This window comes from Chiloscyllium punctatum, chromosome 7, assembly GCF_047496795.1.
Source record: "Chiloscyllium punctatum isolate Juve2018m chromosome 7, sChiPun1.3, whole genome shotgun sequence".
NCBI lineage: Eukaryota > Metazoa > Chordata > Chondrichthyes > Orectolobiformes > Hemiscylliidae > Chiloscyllium > Chiloscyllium punctatum.
In genome coordinates, this window is record NC_092745.1 from 122,671,843 (window position 1) to 122,695,468 (window position 23,626).

The 23,626-nt window shown below is 44.3% G+C and overlaps 1 protein-coding gene across 1 annotated transcript in view; it reads right to left on the reverse strand.

Moving 5' to 3' along the window:
• Positions 1-289: 289 nt before the first annotated feature.
• pigk (phosphatidylinositol glycan anchor biosynthesis, class K) overlaps positions 290-23,626 on the reverse strand; it is a 123,693-nt gene continuing 100,356 nt past the window's right edge. The window contains exon 11 of the mRNA XM_072574755.1: positions 290-1,200. Within this exon, the coding sequence (XP_072430856.1) occupies positions 1,084-1,200 (117 nt within the window). The 3' untranslated portion in view covers positions 290-1,083. The remainder of the gene's footprint in view (positions 1,201-23,626) is intronic.

Sequence of the window (23,626 nt, forward strand, 5' to 3'; positions counted from 1 at the left end):
GTTATTGTTCAAGGGATAAATAGCGACCAGAATACTCAAACGAACGGCCCTTCTGGTCAGAACAGTGCCAGGGGAATCTTTCCCTTGTGTCTGAGAGGGCAGATGGGGCCTCAACGTGCAGTCTCTTCTGAAAGACAGCTGCTCTGGCAATGTTGCACTCCCTCAGAATCCATGGTGGCTCGGAACCAAGGGAGCACAAGAAAAGCTGCTGCTGGTGACATGATTGTGTAGGCACAAGTAAAGTCTAATTCACCTTCCAAAGCAACATCAAAAAAGTCACACAGACTCCTTTCAACAGTCATTTGATTCTTTATCGTGGCTTTTTTTTTTAAAAGCCTAATGCCAGAGGTAGAAACACTTGAATTAAACTTCACAGGTAACATTGCCACATCATTTATCAGGCATTACAGAGTTTAGTTTATTATCATAACCAATTATGGATAGTAGTTACTTGGAAATCTCTTCCACAAATGGCAATAGACGCAGGATACGTTGTTGATTTTACATCTGATATAGATAATTTATTTTAAGCAAAGGATATGGACCAACAACGGATATATGCAGCTAGACCACAGATCAGCCATGACGTCACTGAATGGAGGAAGGATCTCGAGGGGCTGAATGGCCTACTCCTGTTTCTATGTAACCAAAGCATTTATTTTCTGGCTACTGCCATGGAACGGGTATAGTCTCCATGCAATGCCCTATTTTGCATCAATGTTGGGAGGTCATGGTGTAAATGGAGCATGAATCCGTCGTCACGGTGTGACTTATTGCAAATGGAGCAGGACTCTCTCTGTTTTCGGGAGAGTCAGGTTTTCCTCTGCACCACCTTACTGTCAGGGGTGCTTACACAACAACCCATTTACACATATCGCACACTCAAACTCACCCCTTCGCCCGTTAGGCTACCCTCAAACCACATCCCAAAATAGAAATTTTAAAAACCCCGCGAAAATCAAGTAAGAATAATTTACAGCACAGTGCATCAAACCAATAGGCTGCGGTATTTGATCTTTTTTTGAAGGGAAGGGTTGGAGCCAAGGAAACCAGCCCCTCTCATTGCCAGCTCTGTACGGTCTCTCAGAATACGTGCTTGAGGTGCTTCAGTCCGTAGCTTTTGAAGAAGACGAGCAGGATCAGTGTCCAGAGGCCCAGGATAAAGCCGTCTGGCGGATGCCAGTCTGTTTGCTTTGGTTTCTGTAAAACAATTCAACAGAATTCAAACAGCCCAGCCTTTAAAAAAAAAACCACGTGTGCGAAGTATTTGTAGCTTTTCTGTATGGACTTTTAACACCAGGTTTTTTTTAAAAGGGGAAACTGACAGGAGGGAGACAGGAAACGCTGGGTTATTTGCTCTAAGTTTGGTTCAGGTTAGAAGTGGGTTAGCTCAGTTGGTAAGCAATGCTAACAGTGTGGGTTCAATTCCTGCACCAGCTGAGATTATCACGATGGGCTCTCCTTCTCAATCTCTCCCCTCGCCTGAGGCATGCTGACCCTCAGATTAAACCACCACCAGTCGTTTCTCTCTCATAAAACTACAGCCCTGTGCCCCTCTGGGAATATGGTGAATTTACCAAACATTTAGAGACGACAAGGGTTAGAGCACAGAGATGGTAAGCTCGACTGAAATCCTACCTGGGCAGATGGTGAAGTTTAAATTCAATAAAATGTGGAGTGATGGCCTGGCTACTAATGCCTTTCAGGGAAGGAAATCTCTGACTGCAGACCCACAGCAGTGTGGTTGACTCTTAACTACCCTGAGGGCAATTAGAGATGGACAATAAACACTGACCTGGCCAATGATGGCCCATCCCATGCATGAATTTTTTAAAAATAAATCAGAGAACCCAAATTTATAAATGAATCATGATTCTTGCTTTGGACTGTTGGAAAGAACTAGCTACCAGTGCCAGACTTGAACAGAAATAAAACCAAAGTTTAGTGAGACAGTGGTTTGAATGGACAACGTAAATTCTGTCACATACACCAAAGGCTGGAATGCAGCAGCAGTAGACAAGCAGCTATGAGTTTAAAGTGTGGTGGAGGAGATGGAGTAAGTGCCATCAATAAAGTAATCCCTCGATCCCAGAGAGGAAAGCAGTGAGCATCTCTGTTGCTCAGTTGTCACCTCCTTCAGACCCCGATTGTTTCCCTCTTGTGCAGCATCAATTTTAATCACACTTCCATTCCAGTTTAGAGTTGAACAGTGTGGTGCTGGAAAAGCACCACTGGTCAGGCAGTATTCGAGGAGCAGGAGATTCGACGTTTCGAGCATAAGCTCTTCATCAGGAATGATGATTCATCATAGCCTCATGCCTGATGAAGAAATTATGCTCGAAACGTCGACTCCCCTGCTCCTTGGACGCTGCCTGACCAGCTGTGCTTTTCCAGCAGCACAACTTTCCACTCTGATTTCCAGCATCTGCAGTGCTCACTTTCTCCTCGTTGTATAACCTTTCTGTTAAGCCTCTTCCAAGGAGGCCTACCTTGAAGACTTTATCCTCCTCCCTCTACAAGGATCGCAGTGAGCCTCTCTCTCTCTCTCACTGCACTTCCCCAAGTTGTCTCCTCTGACCTCATTCTTGATGAAGAGCTTATGCTCGAAACATCGATTCTCCTGCTCCTCAGATGCTGCCTGACCTGCTGTGCTTTTCCAGCATCTCACTTTTCAACTCTAATCTCCAGCCCTCACTTTCTGCCATTCCAGTTTAGGCCTTATTATTTAAAATACCTCCTCTGAGCCCCTCTATTTTAACTCAGCTCCTTCTCTGGTTCGGCCTGCAGCCACCTGCTCTGTTATCTAAAGTGTTCAGTTATAAAGCAAAAGCACTCTGAAGGCTTCAGCAGATTAAATGCAGTATTTAAATGCATGTTGTTGTTGTCATGCCTCTCTTGAAGGTTGTGGGTATAACTCTCCAGTCTTACTGGCACTGAAACCAATTACTGCATTTGCATGCAAGACAGGCTCTTTTCTTTAAAGAGTTAAAACATTAAATTTTTTTAAAAAAGCAGAGTTCAGGCAGTTAAAATAAAGATGAGATGAAATTGTTTTATGCATGCAGTGTTGTGTTAGTTCAGCCACTGGATCCTGCAAATCCGTGTTTGCCATTTAATCAGATAGCATCGAACTCGTCAGAGTTCAATCTCAGCCAGTCTGTAGCCGGTTACAACACGCAATTTGACCACATTCGACGTGAGATTGCTCTTTAAAATACCCGATGTGCTCGATGAGGTGCGCAGATTTTTTTTGCCAAACGCATTTTAAATCTTGTTGTGGGATTAAATTGAACTTCAGCTCCAATTATGCGGCAGCAGCCACCTGCTTTCATTGCAACACTTCACACTTCAAATACTTTGGAAAATGGTGCATATACATGGAGGGAAAGAGAGAAATTGGAAGTCACAGCCTATTAACATTCTGTTGGGATAGCCGGTCTCAAACAGTAATCTATATTATGCGGCTGCTGCATTTAAAATCTTCCAATTAACATGCAAGTCCATTGTAGAGGTTGCTTTGCACTTTTCATCATCCACTTTGTCCCATCAATCATTCTATTTATTAGCATTAGATGTGTGCTCCTCTATAAGTGGCACCTGACCTCACTGACAAATTGCCTCTGCCCTTGGCCATTTTGCTGTTAAGCATCTTCACACAGTGCGGCCTAAACAATCTAATCGATGACCTTTTATCCATCCCAGTCTTTTAGCCGCTCGCCTGGAAGAATTCAAATATTTTTGTTTCGATTCAGCGGGCGCACATTAATGAGTTTGGTCACTTCAGGCGTCAGGGCTGAGGTGATGTTGATTCTTGATTAAAGACAGAGGAACTTGGGTGTAAACAACACTTTCTCAGGCTGCAGGCTGTCCCACAGTATGTCCCAGCCAAGTGAACAATAGCATCTGACAGACACTACCTCAGATGGTGTAGCACTCCCTCAGAACTGCATTGAAATATCCACCCAGGTTTTTCTTTGCTCAAGGCTCTGGAGAGGGACATAAACACCCAACTTCGGACTCAGAGAGCTAACCGCTAAGCCCCGGCTGAAAGAATTGGGCAATTGGAGTCAAAGGGCTGCAGAACAGATAAGGGTTTGATAATCTGCAATGAGAGGCTTTGGGGAGACTGCAATCCAGCATACTGGCACCAGAATTTTGGATGGACTTCAGTTTACAATAGACAGTGGATGAGAGGAGCACGAGAGTTAATGTTTCGAGCATTTTCTGATGAACAGCTTATGCTCGAAACATCGATTCTCCTGCTCCTTAGATGCTTTCCAGCACCAGACATTTTAACTCTGGGCTTGTCTCAACAAGCTGAGTTTGGAAATTGTTCTTCAGAGACCTTTAATGGTGTGCACCATGTCTAAAACCATGGAAACTAAGTATGCAAGAATACCACACAAGAGAGTACTTATGGACAACCAAGGGGGTAGCAGATTTAAAACAGAGATGAGCAGGAATTACTAATCTCAAACGGTCGGGAATCTGTGGAATTGAATGTGCTGGATGCCAGGACATTAAGTGAATTTAAGGAGGAGATAGACAGTTTAATGAGTAACATATTGAAGCTTTATGGACAGTCAACAGGAAAGTGGAGTCGAGGCAGAGATGTGATCAGCCATGATCGTACTGAATGGCAGAGCAAGCTTGAAGGGCTGAATGGCCTCCTCTTTTGCCTTGTTCCTATGATGTGACAAGGGTCTGCATGAGGCCTGAGAGTCGCATGTGCAGTGAGGTGGGTGAAGGGGGAAGGACAAAGCACCTCCAAAACCAACAGCACTAAGCTATTACCTCCCAAGGAACTGGAAAACTGCATCCTTGAGGAGCTGGAAAAGGATTTTTGTTGTTGTTTTTATTTCCCACAAGGCAGAGAGGAGATCCAGACGTTCAAGCCACTCAACCGAGGAGAGGACTGCCAGTACAGGGGGTGGGGAAATCGGAGGGTGATAAATGCAGAATGTAATTGTCGAGGAGTGGATAGCTAGTAATGACAAGGAGCAGAAATGGAAACCTTGGGAGACTGTTGAGTTAACACAGAGAGTCAGCAAATGAAAAATCACCCACAGTTGACACACAGACCGTCAACTGAGATGCAACTAAACAGCAACTTGCATAGTTTCAGGTTGAGAGATGGGACTGTGTCTGATTGCAAATGACATCAGAACCAGACACCTATGGACACCTCACCAACTCAGAATGGATCTGCTTCACTAACAACTGTCCATCTTTACCAACAAGACCTAAGCCTAATTAAGCGTCAGCCGTGGCTCAAAGGGTGTCACTCGTGCCTCTGAGTCACAAGGCCGTTGGTTCAAGTACCTCTTTAGACACAAACACCGACTCTGGCAGTATCAACAGGAAGGAGTGCTGCACTGGCAGAGGTGCCCTGTTTCTAATGAGCCATTAAATCGAAGCCCTCCGTGCCCTCAAAGCTGAAAAGGTGGAAGAAATGCCGGGAGACAGCAATAACGTTCCCCCACCTTCACAACTATTTCTCAATAACTCTGTAACACCAATTACTACTTCATTGTCCCAGTCTCACAAAAGAGGCTGGATAAATGTAAGTTCTTTCTTTCGGATTACAATCTTTGTCGAGAATCTTTGGCCAGAAGCCAAAATCCTATTCTGAAATCTACCTAATTCTGCTTAGAGGGCTGAGTTTTAATCACCTTTGGGAGAATATCACCAATGACTATTCTCTCAAATTGTGTGGGCTGACAATTTCTCCCAGCATGTCCCACAAACTGCACAGGCAGTAACAGTAAAGTGTCTGATTTGTTTGCTCAGCAGGTTTTCATTCTTATCGCTTCCAAGAAATAAATCAAAAATGGCTCAGAGACAGCAGGAAGCTAGCCCAGCTTTCCAATCAATTGTCTTCATCAGATATATCCAGGAATTAACACAATACAAAAGTGGCTATTATACAAAGTCTCAATCATCAGGGTATGTTTGCTTTTCAATAACTTACAGAGCAAAGGTCAGTTATTTCCTCACTGAATGAGACAAAGAGCCGAGAACCACTTCAAAGGACAGAGCCGGGACAGCCGTATTGCTGCGGGTCTGGAGCCACATCTAGATCAGACTGGGTATGGACGTCCGATTTCCTTCTCTAAAGGACATTAATGGGCTAATGAATTTTTACAATAATTGACTTGGTTGTCATTAGGGCTAGCTTCAGATTCCAGATTTTTATTTTTAATGAACTCAAATTCTACCATCTGCCAAGGCAGGATTTGAACCCAAGTCCACAGAGGCAGCACGGTGGCTCAGTGGTTAGCACTGCTGCCTCACAGCACCAGGGTCCCAGATACGATTCCAGCCTCAGGTGACTGTCTGTGTGGAGCTTGCACATTCTCCCTGTGTCTGTGTGGGCTTCCTCCGGTGCTCTGGTTTTCTCCCACAGTCCAAAGATGTGCAGGTCAGGTGAATTGGCCAGGCTAAATTGTTCATAGTGTTAGGTGCATTCGTCAGAGAGAAATGGGTCTGGGTGGGCTACTCTTCGGAGGGTCAGTGCGGACTTGTTGGGGCGAAGGGCCTGTTCCAAACTGTAGGGAATCTAATCCAATCAAACATTAGACCATAAGACAGAGGAAGCAAGGCCATTTGGCCCATCGAGTCCACTTGGCCATTTAATCATGGCTGATGGGTGTTTCAACTCCACTTACCCGCACTCGCCCCGTATCCCTTAATCCCTTGCGAGATCAAGAATTTATCAATCTCTGCCTTGAAGACACCCAATGTCCCGGCCTCCACTGCGCTCCATGGCAATGAATTCCACAGGCCCACCACTCTCAGGCTGAAGAAATGCCTCCTCATTTCCATTCTAAATTGACCCTCACTAATTTTAAGGCTATGCCCATGGGTCCTAGTCTCCCCGCCTAATAGAAACAACTTCCCAGCGTCCACCCTTTCATTTAGACCTCCCCTCAACCTTCTAACATGAGGTTCTGGAGTAATAGCCCAGTGACATTATCAGTACAGCACAACCTGCTGCTTTTTTCATTCACTGGTTGGGCCGGCATTAATTACCCTTCAAAGTGGTGGTGAGCTGCCTCTTGAACTGCTGCTGTCCACACGCAGTAGATTGAAACACAATGCCATTAGGGAGGATTTTGACCCAGCGGCACTGAAGGAACAGTGATATGTTTCCAAGTCAGGATGGTGGGGAACTTGAAGGTGGTGGTGTTCCCATGTATCTTCTGCCCTTGTCCTACTAGATAGAAGTAATTGTGGGTTTGGAAGGTGACTTTATGACGATCTTTAGTGAATTTCTGTAGTGCAACTTGTAGATGGTACACACTGTTGCTACCGAGCGTCGGTGGAGGAGGGAGTTGAGGCTTGTGGATGCGGTGCCAATCAAGAGAGCTGGATCGTGTCAAGCTTCTTGAGTGTTGTTGGGATTGCACTCATCCAGGCATCACACTCCAGACTTGTACCTTGTGAATGAGGGATAGGCTTTGGGGGGGTCAGGAGGGAAGCTACTTGCTAAAGGACACCTAGCTTCTGAACTGCTTTTGTAGCTGCTGTGTTTATGTGGTGCATCCAATTAAGTTTCTTGTCAATGGTAATCCCCAGGATGTTGATAGTGGGCCGTTCAGTGCTGGTAACACCACTGATTGCCATGGGGTGGTGGTTAAGATTTTTTAAAAATGAAAATGGTCATTGCTATACCTTAACATAGCCTCCGAACTCCTTCACTTTGGAAGTGTCCCACATTAGGTCAGTGCTGTGGAAAACTCTATTGCATGGATATGATACAATTAAATAATTGCTGCTCTTGGGCTCCATTTTCTCTCTAATTACATGTACTCTCATTTAACCTAGCTTTCGATTTTCGTTGCTACCCAACAATAATTGCTTGATCACCCTCTTTCTTTTGGTAGAGTGATATTCTCAAGATAACTGACGTGATATTAAAATCACAATTCGTCTTCAGGCTCCACACTCCTAGATTCCTTCCATTTGGAACCAGCTAGTCCTTTTCTGCACACCCACACCATTCCTTCATTCACAGGATTTCAGGAATGGGGAACAAGAGGACATTCAGCCCCTTCTGGCCTGCTACACCATTGTATTGATCACAGTGGATTCATTTACCTCTCTCTGTTCTAAAGCCTTGACAGCCTAATCTTACCAAACACTAGGCCCTGAAAGTTTCTGTGGGCTCAGTCTTTGGGACCAGAAGGGTGCAGATTTCCACACATGGCAAGAAAACGACCTTCCTTAAATTTAAGATAGTGCCTCCTCATTCAGGATTTCCCTGTTGGGATTCCCATTATCTGCCTGAGGAATAGTTCACTAAGACCTTTCAGGGCTATAGTCTTTAGCGTGTCCACACTGAGCAACCTAACATTGATGTGGGTTTAAAGGCTCTTCTGAAATGGCCAGCGAGACACCATTGTTCAGAAGGCAGCCCAACGTCACCTGCTAAAAAGCAATTCGGAATCTGGAATAAATGATAGCTGGACCAGTGACACTCTCAAAACCTGATTAAATGGAACGAAAAAAAGTGGCAATCAAATCCTATCATCATCATAAACTTTACCTCAATGAGATCAACCCTCTCAACCGAAAGGAACACAAATCAATTTGCTGTATCACCTCATAATTTAACCCTTTAGACCCTCAATAACTTTGCTGCATCTGTACTGTACCACTTTAATAGCCAGTACATTCTTCCTGAGATTCGCTATTCAGAACTGATGGTAATACTCCAGGTGGAGTTTGATATAAACCATTGCCTCCTCGCATTTGTTTTCTATATCTCTTGAGATAAAAGCCAACATTCCATTTGCCTGCATGATTACATTCTGCATTTTTGTACAAGTTTCTCTGATTTATAGAAACGGAAATCTAAATCCCTTTGTTCGTCCACAGCTCTAACCATGAAGACAATATTCCAATCTGTCTTCATTCGACTGAAACTGGATGACTTCACATTGTCTGCTGTCAACTCAGAGCCCGGCAACATCCTGCTCATGTCAACACAACTTTCTGTGATCTGCAAATGTGAACACACAACACACTATTTTACATCCAAGTCATGAACAAACAAGGTGAAAAGTTGTTACCCTGATCAGATGTCACATGGATCCAAACCAGATAGTGAAACATGAAACTATACACAGGTTCTTTTCCTGATTGGATTATTCACAGAATACAGTATTACACCTCTCTGCCTGCAACCAACCAATGGTCAACTGCCCAAGCTGTTTCTCCTTACAGGTACTTTTAAGTAATCTGTTCATGGATTTTGTGAGACACCTCTGAAGCAGGTGGGACTCAAACCCAGGCTTCCTGGCTCAGAGGTACGAACACTACCATGGCATCACAAGCACCTACTGTCCCTCCATATCTTTTATGCAAATTAAGAAATTAAGGAGTGGCAGTCCCTTGAACAGGAAGCACTCCTTTCTATGCTGTTTTTTTTAAACTGATGAGCAACAAATGACCTAAGAGACAGGGGTTCAAGTCCCACCTGTTCCAGAAGTTTATAATGATATTTCTGAACAGGTTGATTAGAAAATAGTTTTTGAACAGTTCCTTGGAGCTCTGAATCAATACATAAAAACTTACAAGGAAATTTAATCACAGAGTCAAACAGCACAGAAACAAACCCTTCGATCCAACCAGTCCATACTGAACATATTCCCAAACTAAACTAGACCAACCTGCCTGCTCTTGGCCCATATCCCTCCACACGTTTCCTATCCATGTACTTATCCAAATGTCTTTTAAACATTATTAATTGTACCCACATCTACCATTTCCTCAGGAAGTTCATCCCACATGGGAACCACCCTGTGTAAAATAAATTGTCCCCTCGTGTCTTTTCTAAATCTTTCTTACTTTAAAAATGTGCCCTCTAGTCTTGAAATTCCTCATCATAGGGAAAAGACAAGTACTATTAACTCTATCTGTACACCTCATTATTTTATAAACTTCTATAAGCCAGCCTCCTACGCTCCAGTGAAAAAGGTTGCAGCCTATCCAGCCATTCTTTCTAAGTCAAATCTTGTGTACCTGGCAACCTCTTCTGAGCCCTCTCTTGCTTAATAATATCCTTTCCTATAACTGGGCAACTAGAATTGGACACAGAAGAGGCCTCACCAATGTCCTGTACAATCGCAACATGACTTCCCGACTCTTATATTAAGTAACGCTCCCAGGATCGGTACACTCAAATCCCTGTGGTTCCCACCAGTCAGTGAAGCCCGAAAGCATACTGCTGGGCCCTGCACATACCTTCTCCAGAGATTCCTGGTCACGGACTGAACCAGGGGTGAGGGGCAAGCAGCTGGGTCAAAAGACTGCCTCAGCTGCACTCCCCTTTTCATACTCTTTCCAGAAAAAAAAGACATCAAAACAAAATGCACTGTCGACAACTCCAGAAAGGTGAACCATAGCAAAAAATCAAATTGTAAAAGGAAAATTAGCACATTTAAATGAAATGATGGCCTTGTATTTCTCAGGGGAGGGAACGAGAGAGGATGATGCATTCTAATCTCTGGCCAATGGGCACTTGTCGTCTCTCTTAAGGACCACTGCACATGGATACAAATACAGATGAGGGAGAGGAATTGGGTAGAACAATCGCACACCCCATTGCAGGCGTTGTGTTTTAAAGAGATACTTTAATCAACCTGATCAGTAATGTTATTACACCCCTCTAGAACACGTGGGACTTGAACCCATGTCTCCTGGTCTACTGGTCGGACTCTACTACTGTGCCACAAGAAGTCAACCAAAAGTCACCATCTGTTTTATTTTTGCCTTAACAATATAATTAATGTAACATTAACGGAGCGATAGTAAAACAAAGAACTAATGAATGTTAGAAATCTGAAACAAAAATAGAAATTGCTGAATAAACACCCCATGGAACACATTTGTCACACTTTCCCAAGGGTAGGAACTCCACGACTAATTGCCAATGTATATCACCCATCTCTTCATTTCTGGGCACTCTTACCTTTTGGTGCAGAACTTTACTAGTCGCTTTTTGGAAGTCCAAAACACAAAACCCAGAGATCTCATTACCTACCATGCTCAGGACCCAGATACTTCTAGCTGATCTCACAAGCCTCATACACAATCAGACGGTGAGTGAACTCCCATTTTCGTGGTACAACCTAATTCCCTCAGGAAAGCCCTTATAATTATCTCTCTCACACACACAAAAGTTAGTGCTATTTTAATGTGGGAGGCAAACAAAAACTGTCCACATTCTGGGTGTCTAAGTAAGACAGCGGTTTTCATGTGGACATGGATCTAGCAGGGAAAGGGCTATTTACTGCTGGTGATAGCGTTTGTCAATCACAGGATTTCTCTCCAACTAAATATTGTGAAGATGAAAGCCATTGTCCATCACTCATCATAAATGCTATTTCCTTGCCATTGACTCCAGGTCCCTCCTGAGGCTGACAGAGATCATTAACAACACTGAGGTCTTAATGGACCCAAATCTGAGCTTCCAACGCCTTAAGCCATCCCATCTACAATACCATTTATGTCCACCTCGTAACATCTCGACCCTTTACTCAGCTCATCATCTACTAAAGTATTTATGGCTTTGCCAGCCCAGGATTGGACTCCTGTGCACTGCCCTCCTGACCAGCATCCCAACCTTCACTCCATTTTAATCCTGAGATCATTGCCTTTACTCTCAATCCCTCAGGCATCACTTCTTGCTTGCTGACCCACATGTGCACTTTGCCTGACAACACAAAGCATTTTAACATTCCCATCCTTATTTTCATGTTCCCCCCATGGGCCTCACCCCTTCCTAACTCTGCAGTCTCTTGTTGTCCCAGAGCTTCGGAGGTATCTGAGCCATTCCCATTCTGGCCCTTTGCATGGCTGCAGTTCCCACCAATATACAGCTGTGCCTTCAGCCACCTTGGCTCTGAAATTCTAATGAACCGTTATCTGTACCATAGACAGTCACAGAGTCATAGAGACGTACAGCACGGAAACAGACCCTTCGTTCCAACCCATCCATGCCGACCAGATTTCCCAACCCAATCTCGTCCCACCTGCCAGCACCCGGCCCATATCCCTCCAAACCCTTCCTATTCATATACCCATCCAGATGCCTTTTAAATGGGCGGCACGATGGCACAGTGGTTAGCGCTTCTGCCTCACAGCGCCAGAGACCCGTGTTCAAGTCCCGCCTCAGGCGACTGACTGTGTGGAGTTTGCACGTTCTTCCCGTGTCTGCGTGGATTTCCTCCGGGTGCTCCGGTTTCCTCCCACAGTCCAAAAATGTACAGGTCAGGTGAATTGGCCATGGCAAATTGCCCATAGTGTTCGGTGAAGGGGGAAATGTAGGGGAAAGGGTCTGGGTGGGATTGGTCTTTGGAGGGTCGGTGTGGACTTGTTGGGCCAAAGGGCCTGTTTCCACACTGTAAGTAATCTAAAAGAAAAATGTACCAGCCTCCACCAGTTCCTCTGGCAGTTCATTCTGTACATGAACCATCCTCTGTGTGAAAAAGTTGCCCGTTAGGTCTCTTTTATATCTCTTCCCTCTCACCCGAAACCTATGATAGTGTGCTTTTTATGAGAGCTTTCCCCATATTACTGCACTGACGAGTTGCAAAAATACTTCGATGGCTGAAAAGCTCTTTTTGATAGGCTGAGGCTGCGAGAGGCACTATGCAAATACAAGTCCTTCTATTAATGGAGATTTTGACAGTCAAGAATGAGAAGAATAGGATTAGAGCAGACAGCTGGGTGAGAGAGTTCTCACCAAACCTCAGCTTCAAACTTCATATGTTCTGCCTTTTCTCTGCTTTCATTTTTTTCTACAATAAGAATAGAATTCAAAAGCAGAGAAATTATGTTAAAATGTGTTAGACCACACAGAGTGGCATGAGAGTGCTGCGCACAGTTGTGGTCTTGACATTACAAAATGTATGTGAAAACCACGTGGAAAGCATAAAAAGGACTTCAAGAATGATAGCAGAGCCAACAGGGTAGACACCTATCTGAACAGGCTGTCGGCTTTTTGTTCAGAAAAGGGAGGACTGACCCAATAAATGCCTAAGTTCATGCTTGCTGGTGACAGCACAATATTCGGCACCATTCACAATTCCTCAGATTCTCCATCAGGCCGTGTCTATATCCAGCAAGACCTGAACAACCTTTGCAATTCAGCTGACAGGTAGCAATTAACAGTCATGCCACTTAAGATCCAGACAATGGTCATCTCCACCAAGAAAGAATCTAACCAACACCCCTTCACGATTAATTGGATTATCGTTACTGAATAACCCACTATCAATATCCTGATTCAGAAACTGAACTGCAACAGTTTTCTAAATACAGGGGCGACAAGACCATTTCAGAAGCTAGTAATTCTGCAATAAGTAATTTACATCTTGACTCTCCAAACCTGTCCATCACCTTCAGGGTACAGGTCAGGAGTGTACTAATATGCACTCAGGTACAAGTCAGAAAGACACTATAACACCATCTTCAAGGGTAATTGGGGACAGACAATAACAGTTGGTGTTGCCAGCAATGCCTACATCCCATGAGAGAATAAAAGAGCAATAATAAAGGGGTTTAATAAGGGGTAGACATCGAGACAATACTTTCACATAATCATAAGGAAATCCAATAAGAAATTCAGAAAAACCCCGTTTTCTACAGAGTAGATCGAATGCGGAAGCAAATACCACAAGGTGCAGCTCAGGCAAATAGTGTAATGTAGCGGGGAATCAAGATATCTGCAAGATTCTTCAACATTTCACAGGGTAGATATGGAGAGGTTGTTATCCCTTCGAAAAGAGGCCAGGGTGTAATCTCAGAATAAAGGATTTAAGACAGAGATGAGCAGGAATTTCTCAGAGGGTGGTGAATCTGTGGCATTCTTCACTGCTGTCGAGCTGAGTTGTTAAGTATATTAAAGGCTGAGATAGACATTTTTCATCAGTAGGAGAAAGTGAGGACTGCAGATGCTGGAGATCAGAGCTGAAAAATGTGTTGCTGGAAAAGCGCAGCAGGTCAGGCAGCATCCAAGGAACAGGAGAATCGACGTTTCGGGCATAAGGGCTGAAGAAGGACTTATGCCCGAAACATCGATTCTCCTGCTCCTTGGATGCTGCCTGACCTGCTGCGCTTTTCCAGCAACACATTTTTCAGCTTCATTTTTAATTAGTAACAAGGGTTATAGGAAAAAGGCAGGAAAGTGGAGTTGAATATTATCTGATCAGCAATGATCCCATTAAATGATGCAGCAGACTTGATGGGATGAATGGCTTACCTCTGATCCCATGTCTTATGGTCTATAAATATGAGAAAGAGAAGAATAGGCGATGCCAATGGGGTTAGATGAAATGATGTGGGTATAGGTTCACGGTGACCATAAACTAGTAGAGATCAGTCGGGCCGAACAGCCTAAGGTTTCTGCACAGTAACTCTCAGTAGCTGTGCTTTCACAAGCAGCATCTTTAATGGTACGGAGTGATAAGTTCGCAAGAGAAAACACATGGGATTATCTCCCCTGCATAAATAACATTTGCTGCCAAGCCAATCTTCATAGTCATCACACTGAAGATTGGAAGCAGTCTGGTCTGTCCTCACAGCAGCAGACAGCACTGTCATGAAGCTGTCTTATAGGTCCCAGTGCTACTTTAAATATCCCCTGGCTGCGATGACAGTGAAAGGTGCAGTTAATCATCCCGCCATATTATGCATTCTACTCCCCGACAGAAATCCTCCAACACAAAATTGAGCAGAATCCCTGTTGGCACCAAATGGAGTATCACATCATTCTTTAAACCAAGCAATCTCAACCAAATTGTGTGTCCTACTGTCTCCTAACTAACTGATTTTTTTTTTAAAAAGGCACAGTTAGATGCAAATCAGGTTTTGCATCAGCAGCACATTTCTCTTATTCTCTCTCATCTATACCCTCATTGCTTTTCGAGATTGCAAAAAAAAACCCCGAGGCCTTTATCCTGAAGCAGATTAGTGATGAGGACGACTCCTGTAAATCTCAAAGGACAGTAATAGTGGCAAGCTGGGCGATACAGATTGTCATCACTGCTTTATACATACATACAATCACTTCATAATCGCAAAGAAGGTATTTCTGGTACTTTCAGGACTGGGGGATTTTTCAAAAGCACAGCTCAGAGGGAATCCAGGATCAATTCCTTTATGTAAAGGGCTGGGAGGAGGGGGACTTACTAAAGAAAAAGGCGAGAGTGAGAGATCGGGAGAGTAGCAGGAAAAGTAAGGATGAGAACAACCAGATTAGTCTGATGGGTGTGGACAGCCCAAGAGGTCATGGTGTCTTGGTTCCATTGAAACTAATATTGCTGAATGCAATACCTAACCCTCCAGCAGAACAATGGGGCTGTCAGTCAACAAATCCAATAGCCCTGCCAACAGCCTTAGCTTTAATTAAGGAGGGTAGTTGTAATGTGCGTTTGGCATAATACATTTCCCCACTGCAGTCGGAGTGCTAACATTAGTATCCCCGAGACACCTGATTTTTGGATCTTTCCATGTGCAAATTGTTGCCGCCTTTCGACATTAACCCAGAGATTATGTTTCAAAAGTGTTTATTGGCTGCAAAGTGCATTGGGGTGTCCTAAGATCTTGAGAAGCACTATACAAATACAAAATCCAGTTTTTATTCCGGGATGAAGGGATACGAGGTAGGAACCAGCTTGGCTGATTAGATTTCCATCTCTCTTCACCTCCAAGAATGCAATCCCACTTTTAAAAATGATCAGACCCAAATGAATAAGAATCCAGCTGTGTATCCCTCATTAGTTACTCTTCCACCTCTGCCCTCAGTGTTTCTGTCTATTAATCTGGTTATCTGGCTCCGCATCACACAGCGCCAGAGAAAAGTGTGGGAGGTTCAGTGTCGAATAAACATTCAGGTGCCCTTGTGAATACTGCAGATTGAGCGAGTGACCTTGCACTGAGCTGAGCAATAACGAGTATGGGAATAAGGGAAAAAGAATACCTTTTATCATCGATCCTGCCCTTCCTGAGGCAACAATCACCCATCAACTTTTCAACAATAAGCCTGCCTGAAAGTTTACAGAACTATGGCAGTGAGCCATCAAATCCCAGCGATTTACACATCTATCTTTTGAAATGTCAAATGGCTTACATTATAGAGGGTCCCAAACCCTGTCCAGCAACTCCTGTACTCTGCTGGGATTTATGTTACGGACATGCATTTAACTCTGCCTTTGACGGTCAGGTCTACAGATTATAAATTAGAGAAATGCTATTCTGACACAATTTGTATAATTATTTCTACTTTAATTCACCATGCTTTTTGCCATCTAAATGCATCTTATTAAAACGGTGATGGAACACAACATTCCAGAGATTTGCAATAGTCTGTACAGTTCCCACCAGAGTGACTCAGTAGGTAGCACTTGGTGTCAAAAGGCTCTGCGTTCCAGGGACTGGGGCAGGGAGCTACAGCAGACCCCAACAACAGGGGTCCTCATGGGTTGGGGGTTGGGGTTCTGGGCCAGGAACTGCACTGTGTTTATTATTTCTGTCCATGCTCCTACTGTCCTTGCTCGAGCAACACTGCAGTGCACCACTAAGGATCTGCTGCCCTATCAGAATGCTCTCTTTTGGAAGAGATAGTAAACCATATTGCCCCATCGTCCCATTTAAGTAGATTTGACTTGATTTATTATTGTTAAATGTACCAAGATACAGTGAAAAGTATTGTTCTGTGTTAACCCCGGAAATCATACCTTACATAAGTATATCAGGGTTATAGTGTTACAATGATAGAGAAGGTGCAGAGAAAGATCAACTTTAATATATGAGGGGTTCGTTCACAGTCTAATAACAGCACGGAATAAGCTGTTCCTGAATCTGTTGGTACATGTTTTCAAAGTTTTATATCGTCTACCCTATGGAAGAGAGTATAACTGGGAGTGGGAGAGGCCTTTGATTATGTTGGCTGCTTTCCCAAGGCAGGAGTCAATGGATGGAAGGCTGGTTTGCGTGATGGACTGGGCTGCATTCACAAATCTCTGTAGTCTCTTGTGGTTTTGGGCAGGGCAGTTGTCATACCCAGCTGTGATACACCCAGACAGGATGCTTTCTAAGGTGCATCTCTAAAAATTGTTAAGTGTCAGTGTGGTCATATTGAATTTCCTTAGCGTCCTGAGGAAGGAGAGGCATTGGTGTGCTTTCTTGACTGTAGTGCCGACATAGATGGACCAGGATAGACAGCTGGTGATATTTATTCCAAGGAACTTGAAGCCCTAAGATTCAACAGAACTATTTAAAAAAAAGCAGGTGGTGGTGTAGTGACAATGTCACGTACTGAGTAACCTAGAACCCCAAGCGAACATTCTGGGGACGTAGAGTTGAATTCCACCATAGCCAATAATGAAGTTTGAATTACAGAAAAATCTGGCCGAATGGTGTGTCTGGTTGAAATCAACTAGGAAAAAGTAAGGACTGCAGATGCTGGAGATCAGAGTCAAGAGTGTGGTGCTGGAAAAGCACAGCAGGTCAGGCAGCATCCTGATGAAGGGCTTTTGCCCAAAACGTCGATTGTCCTGCTCCTCGGATGCTGCCTGACCTGCTGTGCTTTTCCAGCACCACTCTGACCTAAACGCTGGTCTCCAGCGTCTGCCGTTCTCATTTTTGCAAAGTTTCGGGCTAGAGCCCATCCCCGCCTGGTTCCCAATGTCCTTTAGGAAAGGAAACTTCAATCTGTACCTGGTCTGGCCTACATGTGACTTCAGACCCACAGCAATGCTGTTGACCCTTAACTGCCCTCTGGGCAATTAAGAAGAGGCAATAAATGCTGGCCTAGCTAGCAGAGCCTGCACCCATGAATTCTCGAAAGCACTGCAGTCACCCCCAGAGTGTTACCAACTTTAACTGGACAGATTCCAGGAGGGGATATCACGTGATTTCTCATCTCCGACTAGCCCAATCCACTTTACCACATTGGTCACCTGATGTTAAAAAAAAACAGCATTGGCTGGAAGTCTGAAACAAAGTCAGGAAATGCTGGAGAAATTCTGTCAGCATCAGTGCAGAGAGAAACTGAGTTAACGTTTCAATGTATGACATTTTTCTCCAAAGATTCTGCCCAAACTGTGAAGTTTCTTCAGTATTTTCTGTATTTGGGTTTGGTCCTCTGACATGTGGCATGTAGGCCATCCCAGGTGTGGAAAACAGACAGAGTCCTGGATGCAAGGTTGGAGGGCAGTGCAAGGACAACAGAGCTCAGGAATGGCAGGGGGGTGCGGAGTGCATCAGAGAGACCTAACTTGGAGGTGACAACTATTAGGTTGAATGGTTTATCCACACCCTTAAGAACATAGAACATGGAACATTACAGCGCAATACAGGCCCTTCGGCCCTCAATGTTGCGCCACCCTGTCATAACAATCTGAAACCCATCTAACCTACACTATTCCATGTACGTCCATATGCCTGTCCAATGACGACTTAAATGTACTTAAAGTTGGCGAATCTACTACTGTTGCAGGCAAAGCATTCCATACCCTTACTACTCTCTGAGTAAAGAAACTACCTCTGACATCTGTCCTATACCTATCACCCCTCAATTTAAAGCATTGTCCTCTCATGCTCGCTGTCACCATACTTGGAAAAAGGCTCTCCCTGTCCACCCTATCTAACCCTCTGATTATCTTATATGTCTTTTTTAAGTCACCTCTCAACCTTCTCTCTAACAAAAACAGCCTCAAGTCCCTCAGCCTTTCCTCGTAAGACCTTCCCTCCATACCAGGCAACATGCTAGTAAACCTACTCGGAACCCTTTCCAAAGCTTCCACATCCTTCTTATAATGCGGTGACCAGAACTGTACACAATACTTCAAGTGCGACCGCACCAGAGTTTTGTACAGCTGTAGCATAACCTAATGGTTCCGGAACTCGATCCCTCTATTAATAAAAGCTAAAACACTGTATGCCTTCTAAACAACCCTGTCTACCTGGATGGCAACTTTCAAGGATCTGTGTACCTGGACACCGAGATCTCTCTGCTCATCTACACTACCAAGAATCTTACCATTAGCCCAGTACTTTGCATTAAACTCCATTTGCCACCATTCAGCCCAGCTCTGCAGCTCATCTATGTCTCTCTGTAACCTACAACATCCTTCGTCACTATCCACAACTCCACCAACATTAGTGTCGTCTGCAAATTTACTAAACCACCCTTCTACGCCCTCATCCAGGTCGTTTATAAAAATGACGAACAGCAGTGGACCCAACACTTCCCCTTGCAGTCCACCACTAGTAACTGGACGCCAGGATGAACATTTCCCATCAACCATCACCCTCTGTCTTCTTTCAGCAAGCCAATTACTGATCCAAACTGCTATATCTCCCACAATCCCATTCCTCCGCATTTTGTACAATAGCCTACAGTGGGGAACCTTATCGAATGCCTTGCTGAAATCCATATACACCACATCAACCGGTTTACTCTCATCTACCTGTTTGGTCACCTTCTCAAAGAACTCAATAAGGTTTCTGAGGCACGACCTACCCTTCACAAAACTGTACTGACTATCCCTAATCAAATTATTCTTTTCTAGATGATTATAAATCCTATCTCTTATAACCTTTTCCATCACTTTACCAACAACTGAAGTAAGGCTGACTGGTCTATAATTACCAGGGTTGTCTCTACTCCCCTTCTTGAACAGGGGAATTACATTCACTATCCTCCAGTCTTCTGGCACTATTCTTGTAGACAATGATGATTTGAAGATCAATGCCAAAGACTCGGCAATCTCCTCCCTGGCTTCTCAGAGGATCGTAGGATAAATCCCATCCGGCCCAGGGGACTTATCTATTTTCACACTCTGCAGGATTTCTAATACGTCTTCCTTGTGAACCTCAATCCCACCTAGTCTAGTAGCCTGTATCTCAGTATTCTCCTCGACAACATTGTCGTTTTCTAGAGTGAATACTGTCGAAAAATATTCATTTAGTGCTTCCCCTATCTCCTCTGACTCCACACATATATTCCCACTGCTATCCTTGATTGGCCCTAATCTTACTCTTGTCATTCTTTTATTCCTTAAATACCTATAGAATGCCTTAGGGTTTACCCTGATCCTATCCACCGACAACTTCTCATGTCCCCTCCTGCTCTTCTGAGTTCTCTCTTTAGGTCTTTCCTGGCTACCTTGTAAGCCTCAAGCGCTCTAACTGAGCCTTCACATCTCATCCTAACATAAGCCTTCTTCTTCCTCTTGACCAGAGATTCCACTTCCTTCATAAACCACACCTCCTGCACTCTACAGCTTCCTCCCCGCCTGACAGGTACATACTTATCTAGGACACACAGGAGCTTTTCCTTGAATAAGCTCCACATTTCTAATGTGCCCATCCCCTGCAGTTTCCTTCCCCATCCTATGCTTCCTAAATCTTGCCTAATCGCATCGTAATTGCCTTTCCCCCAGCTATAGCTCTTGCCCAGTAGTATACACCTATCCCTTTCTATCACTAAAGTAAACATAACAGAATTGTGATCGCTATCACCAAAGTGCTCACCTACTTCCAAGTCTAACACCTGGCCGGGCTCATTACCCAGTATCAAATCTAATGTGGCTTCGCCCCCTGTTGGCCTGTCTACATACTGTGTCAGGAATCCCTCCTGCACACACTGGATAAAAACTGACCCATCTATAGTACTCGTGATATAGTGTTCCCAGTCAATATTTGGAAAGTTGCAGTCCCCCATGATAACTACCCTGTCTCTCTCACTCCTATCGAGAATCATCTTTGCTATCCTTTCCTCTACATCTTTGGAACTATTCAGAGGCCTATAGAAAACTCCCAACAGGGTGACCTCTCCTTTCCTGTTTCTAACCTCAGCCCATACTACCTCAGTTGATAAGTCCCCAAACATCCTTTCTACAACTATAATACTGTCCTTGACCAACAATGCCATACCTCCCCCTCTTTTACCATCTTCTCTGTTCTTAATCCTGGAACCTGCAACAATCATTCCTGTCCCTGCTCTATCCATGTCTCTGAAATGGCCACAACATCGAAGTCCCACTGCATGTTCACCCACCTTATTCCAGATGCTCCTGGCGTTGAAGTAGACACACTTCAAACCAACTTCTTGCTTGCCGGTGCCATCTTGCATCCCTGAAACTTGATTTCCGACCTCCCTACGCTCAACCTTTTCTATACTCGAACTACAATTTTGGTTCCCATCCCCCTGCTGGATTAGTTTAAACCCACCCCAATAGCCTTAGCGAATCTCCCCCCCAGGATATTGGTACTCCTCTGGTTCAGATGAAGACCATCCTGTTTGTAGAGGCCCCACCTACCCCAGAAAGAGCCCCGATTATCCAAGAATCTAAAAGCCTCCCTCCTGCACCATCCCTGTAGCCACGTGTCAATTCCTCTCTCTCCTTATTCCTCTCCTCACTAGCACATGGCACGGGCAACAAACCAGAGACAACAACTCTGTTCGTCCCAGCTCGAAGCTTCCATCCTCGCTCTCTGAATTTCTGCCTTAAATCCCCATCTCTCTTCCTACTTATGTCGTTAGTGCTTACGGGGACCACCACTTGGGGCTGCTCCCCTTCCCCCTTAACAATCCCAAAAACACGATCAGTGACATCATGAACCCTGACACCTGGGAGGCAACACACCAACCATGAGTCTCTCTTGTCCCCACAGAATCTCCTATCTTAGTACTGCAATATAACAGCATTTTCATATTCCCCTTGCCAGCAAAACAAAAAGGAACTCTCAGATTCTTGTATTGCATTTCAAGACCTCCGAATGCCTCCAAAACTATTTTCCAGTCCATTAAGTATTACTGACACGCTGCTGAGAAAGAAGAGACAGGGTCTCGAAACCCCCCACCTCACACTCATCAGGATTTGTGTTGCATGAGAAAACAATGCTGATTGGTTCACAAGTTGACTCTGTCAATACATTCAACCCTCTTCTGCAGTGTGGTATAAATTGTTGCTCCCTTTGCGATTCAGTGTTCTCACATCTTTCCTGATGAGTTCAGGGCAAAATACCTTTGACAGCCTGCTTCTTTCTTTTCAACAATTCTCTCAAGTTCTGCATGACCAAGTGAGCACTTATTATTAAAGTGTAGTCACTGCTGTAATATAGGGAATGCAACGATCAATTTGTGCACATATCCGGATCCCAACACCAGACAGAACTCAATTTTCTTCAAATGATACCATGGGACTTTCTAAATCCACCTCAAGAGACAAATCAGGCCTGCAGAGAGTTATAGAATGTTACAGCACAGAAAAAGGTCCTTCAGCCCATCGTGCTTATGCTGGTTAAAAATAAGCACCTGTCTACTCTAATCCCATTTCCTAGCACTTTGCCCCAGAGCTACTTGGCATCGTAAGTGCACATCTAAATACTTCGGAAATGTTATGAGGGTTTCTGCCTCGAGCACCTTTACAGACAGAGAATTCCGGGTTCCCACATCCCCTCGAAAACCTCCAACCCCCCCTTACCTTAAACTTTTATGCTCCCTCCACCATAAGGACATGTTCCTTCCTGTCTACGCTCCCTCACAATTTCATACATCTCGATCATGTCCCCCTTCAGTCTCCGCTGCTCAAAGGAAAACAGCCACAGTTTATCCAAGCTCTCTTCATAACTAAAACTCAGTTCAACGTTTCAGCCAAAATAAACAGCACCTCTGATACTGCAGTATTCCCTTACTTCTGCAATGGACATGACAGTCAGGCTTTTGCACTCCAGCCCTTTGCAGCCAGCTTTGAACCCTTAACCTTCTGTCTCAGAAGCAAGTGGGGACACTCACTGAGCCACAGCTGCTTGAACATTTTATAGTGCAGCAAATAGATTTATTTTTGATGTACCGACATAACATAGGAGCCATCTACCGACATGGCAACACTAATTTTCTTTTGACTGCAGCAGCTTCAAACTGTTAAATCAAACCTCACTAACTTGCCGATGCAACTACCAAGCATGAAATTGGCCACAACTAGATGAGACTCAAGATGTCTGCCAGCAGGTTTCATGATCTTTCACTCTATCTGCAAACCATTCAAATTCAATTTTGCGAATGGCAATCCGCCAGGATTGCAAAGTCTCAACAAAAATGTACTTCCGTGCTCGCTGAAGCAGGAATTGTTAGTTCTGGGGAATGGAATGTTTTCCATTTCAGGCACCCATCACTGGTCTTAAACAGTGTCTTTGAGACAGGAAATATGCAGCTGGATGCATAGTGTGGCTCCTTCATTATTCATCTCCAATAATCATCATATTGAATAGCAGAGCAGGTTTGAAGGGCTGAATGGCCACCCTGTTCCTATTTTCTACATGTCCCAGAGGGTTATCTTCTACCCCCATTTCCCACTGCCAGGGTTGTTGATTTATTGCAGGATATGGGGCAGTTTTGTGCTGCACACCCACAGCCACTGACAGCACCCCGCACTGCAAACAGGATGCTGGGATTCTCGTCCATCAGGCGCAGAAAGAAGCAAAGAAGCAGTTGCATTTGTGTAGCATCTTTCGCAACCTCAGGATGTCCCAAGGTACTTCAGAAGTCTGTCTGAGAGTTACTTTGAGGGAAACATGGACAGCGAAGTCGATACGTAACAAATTCATT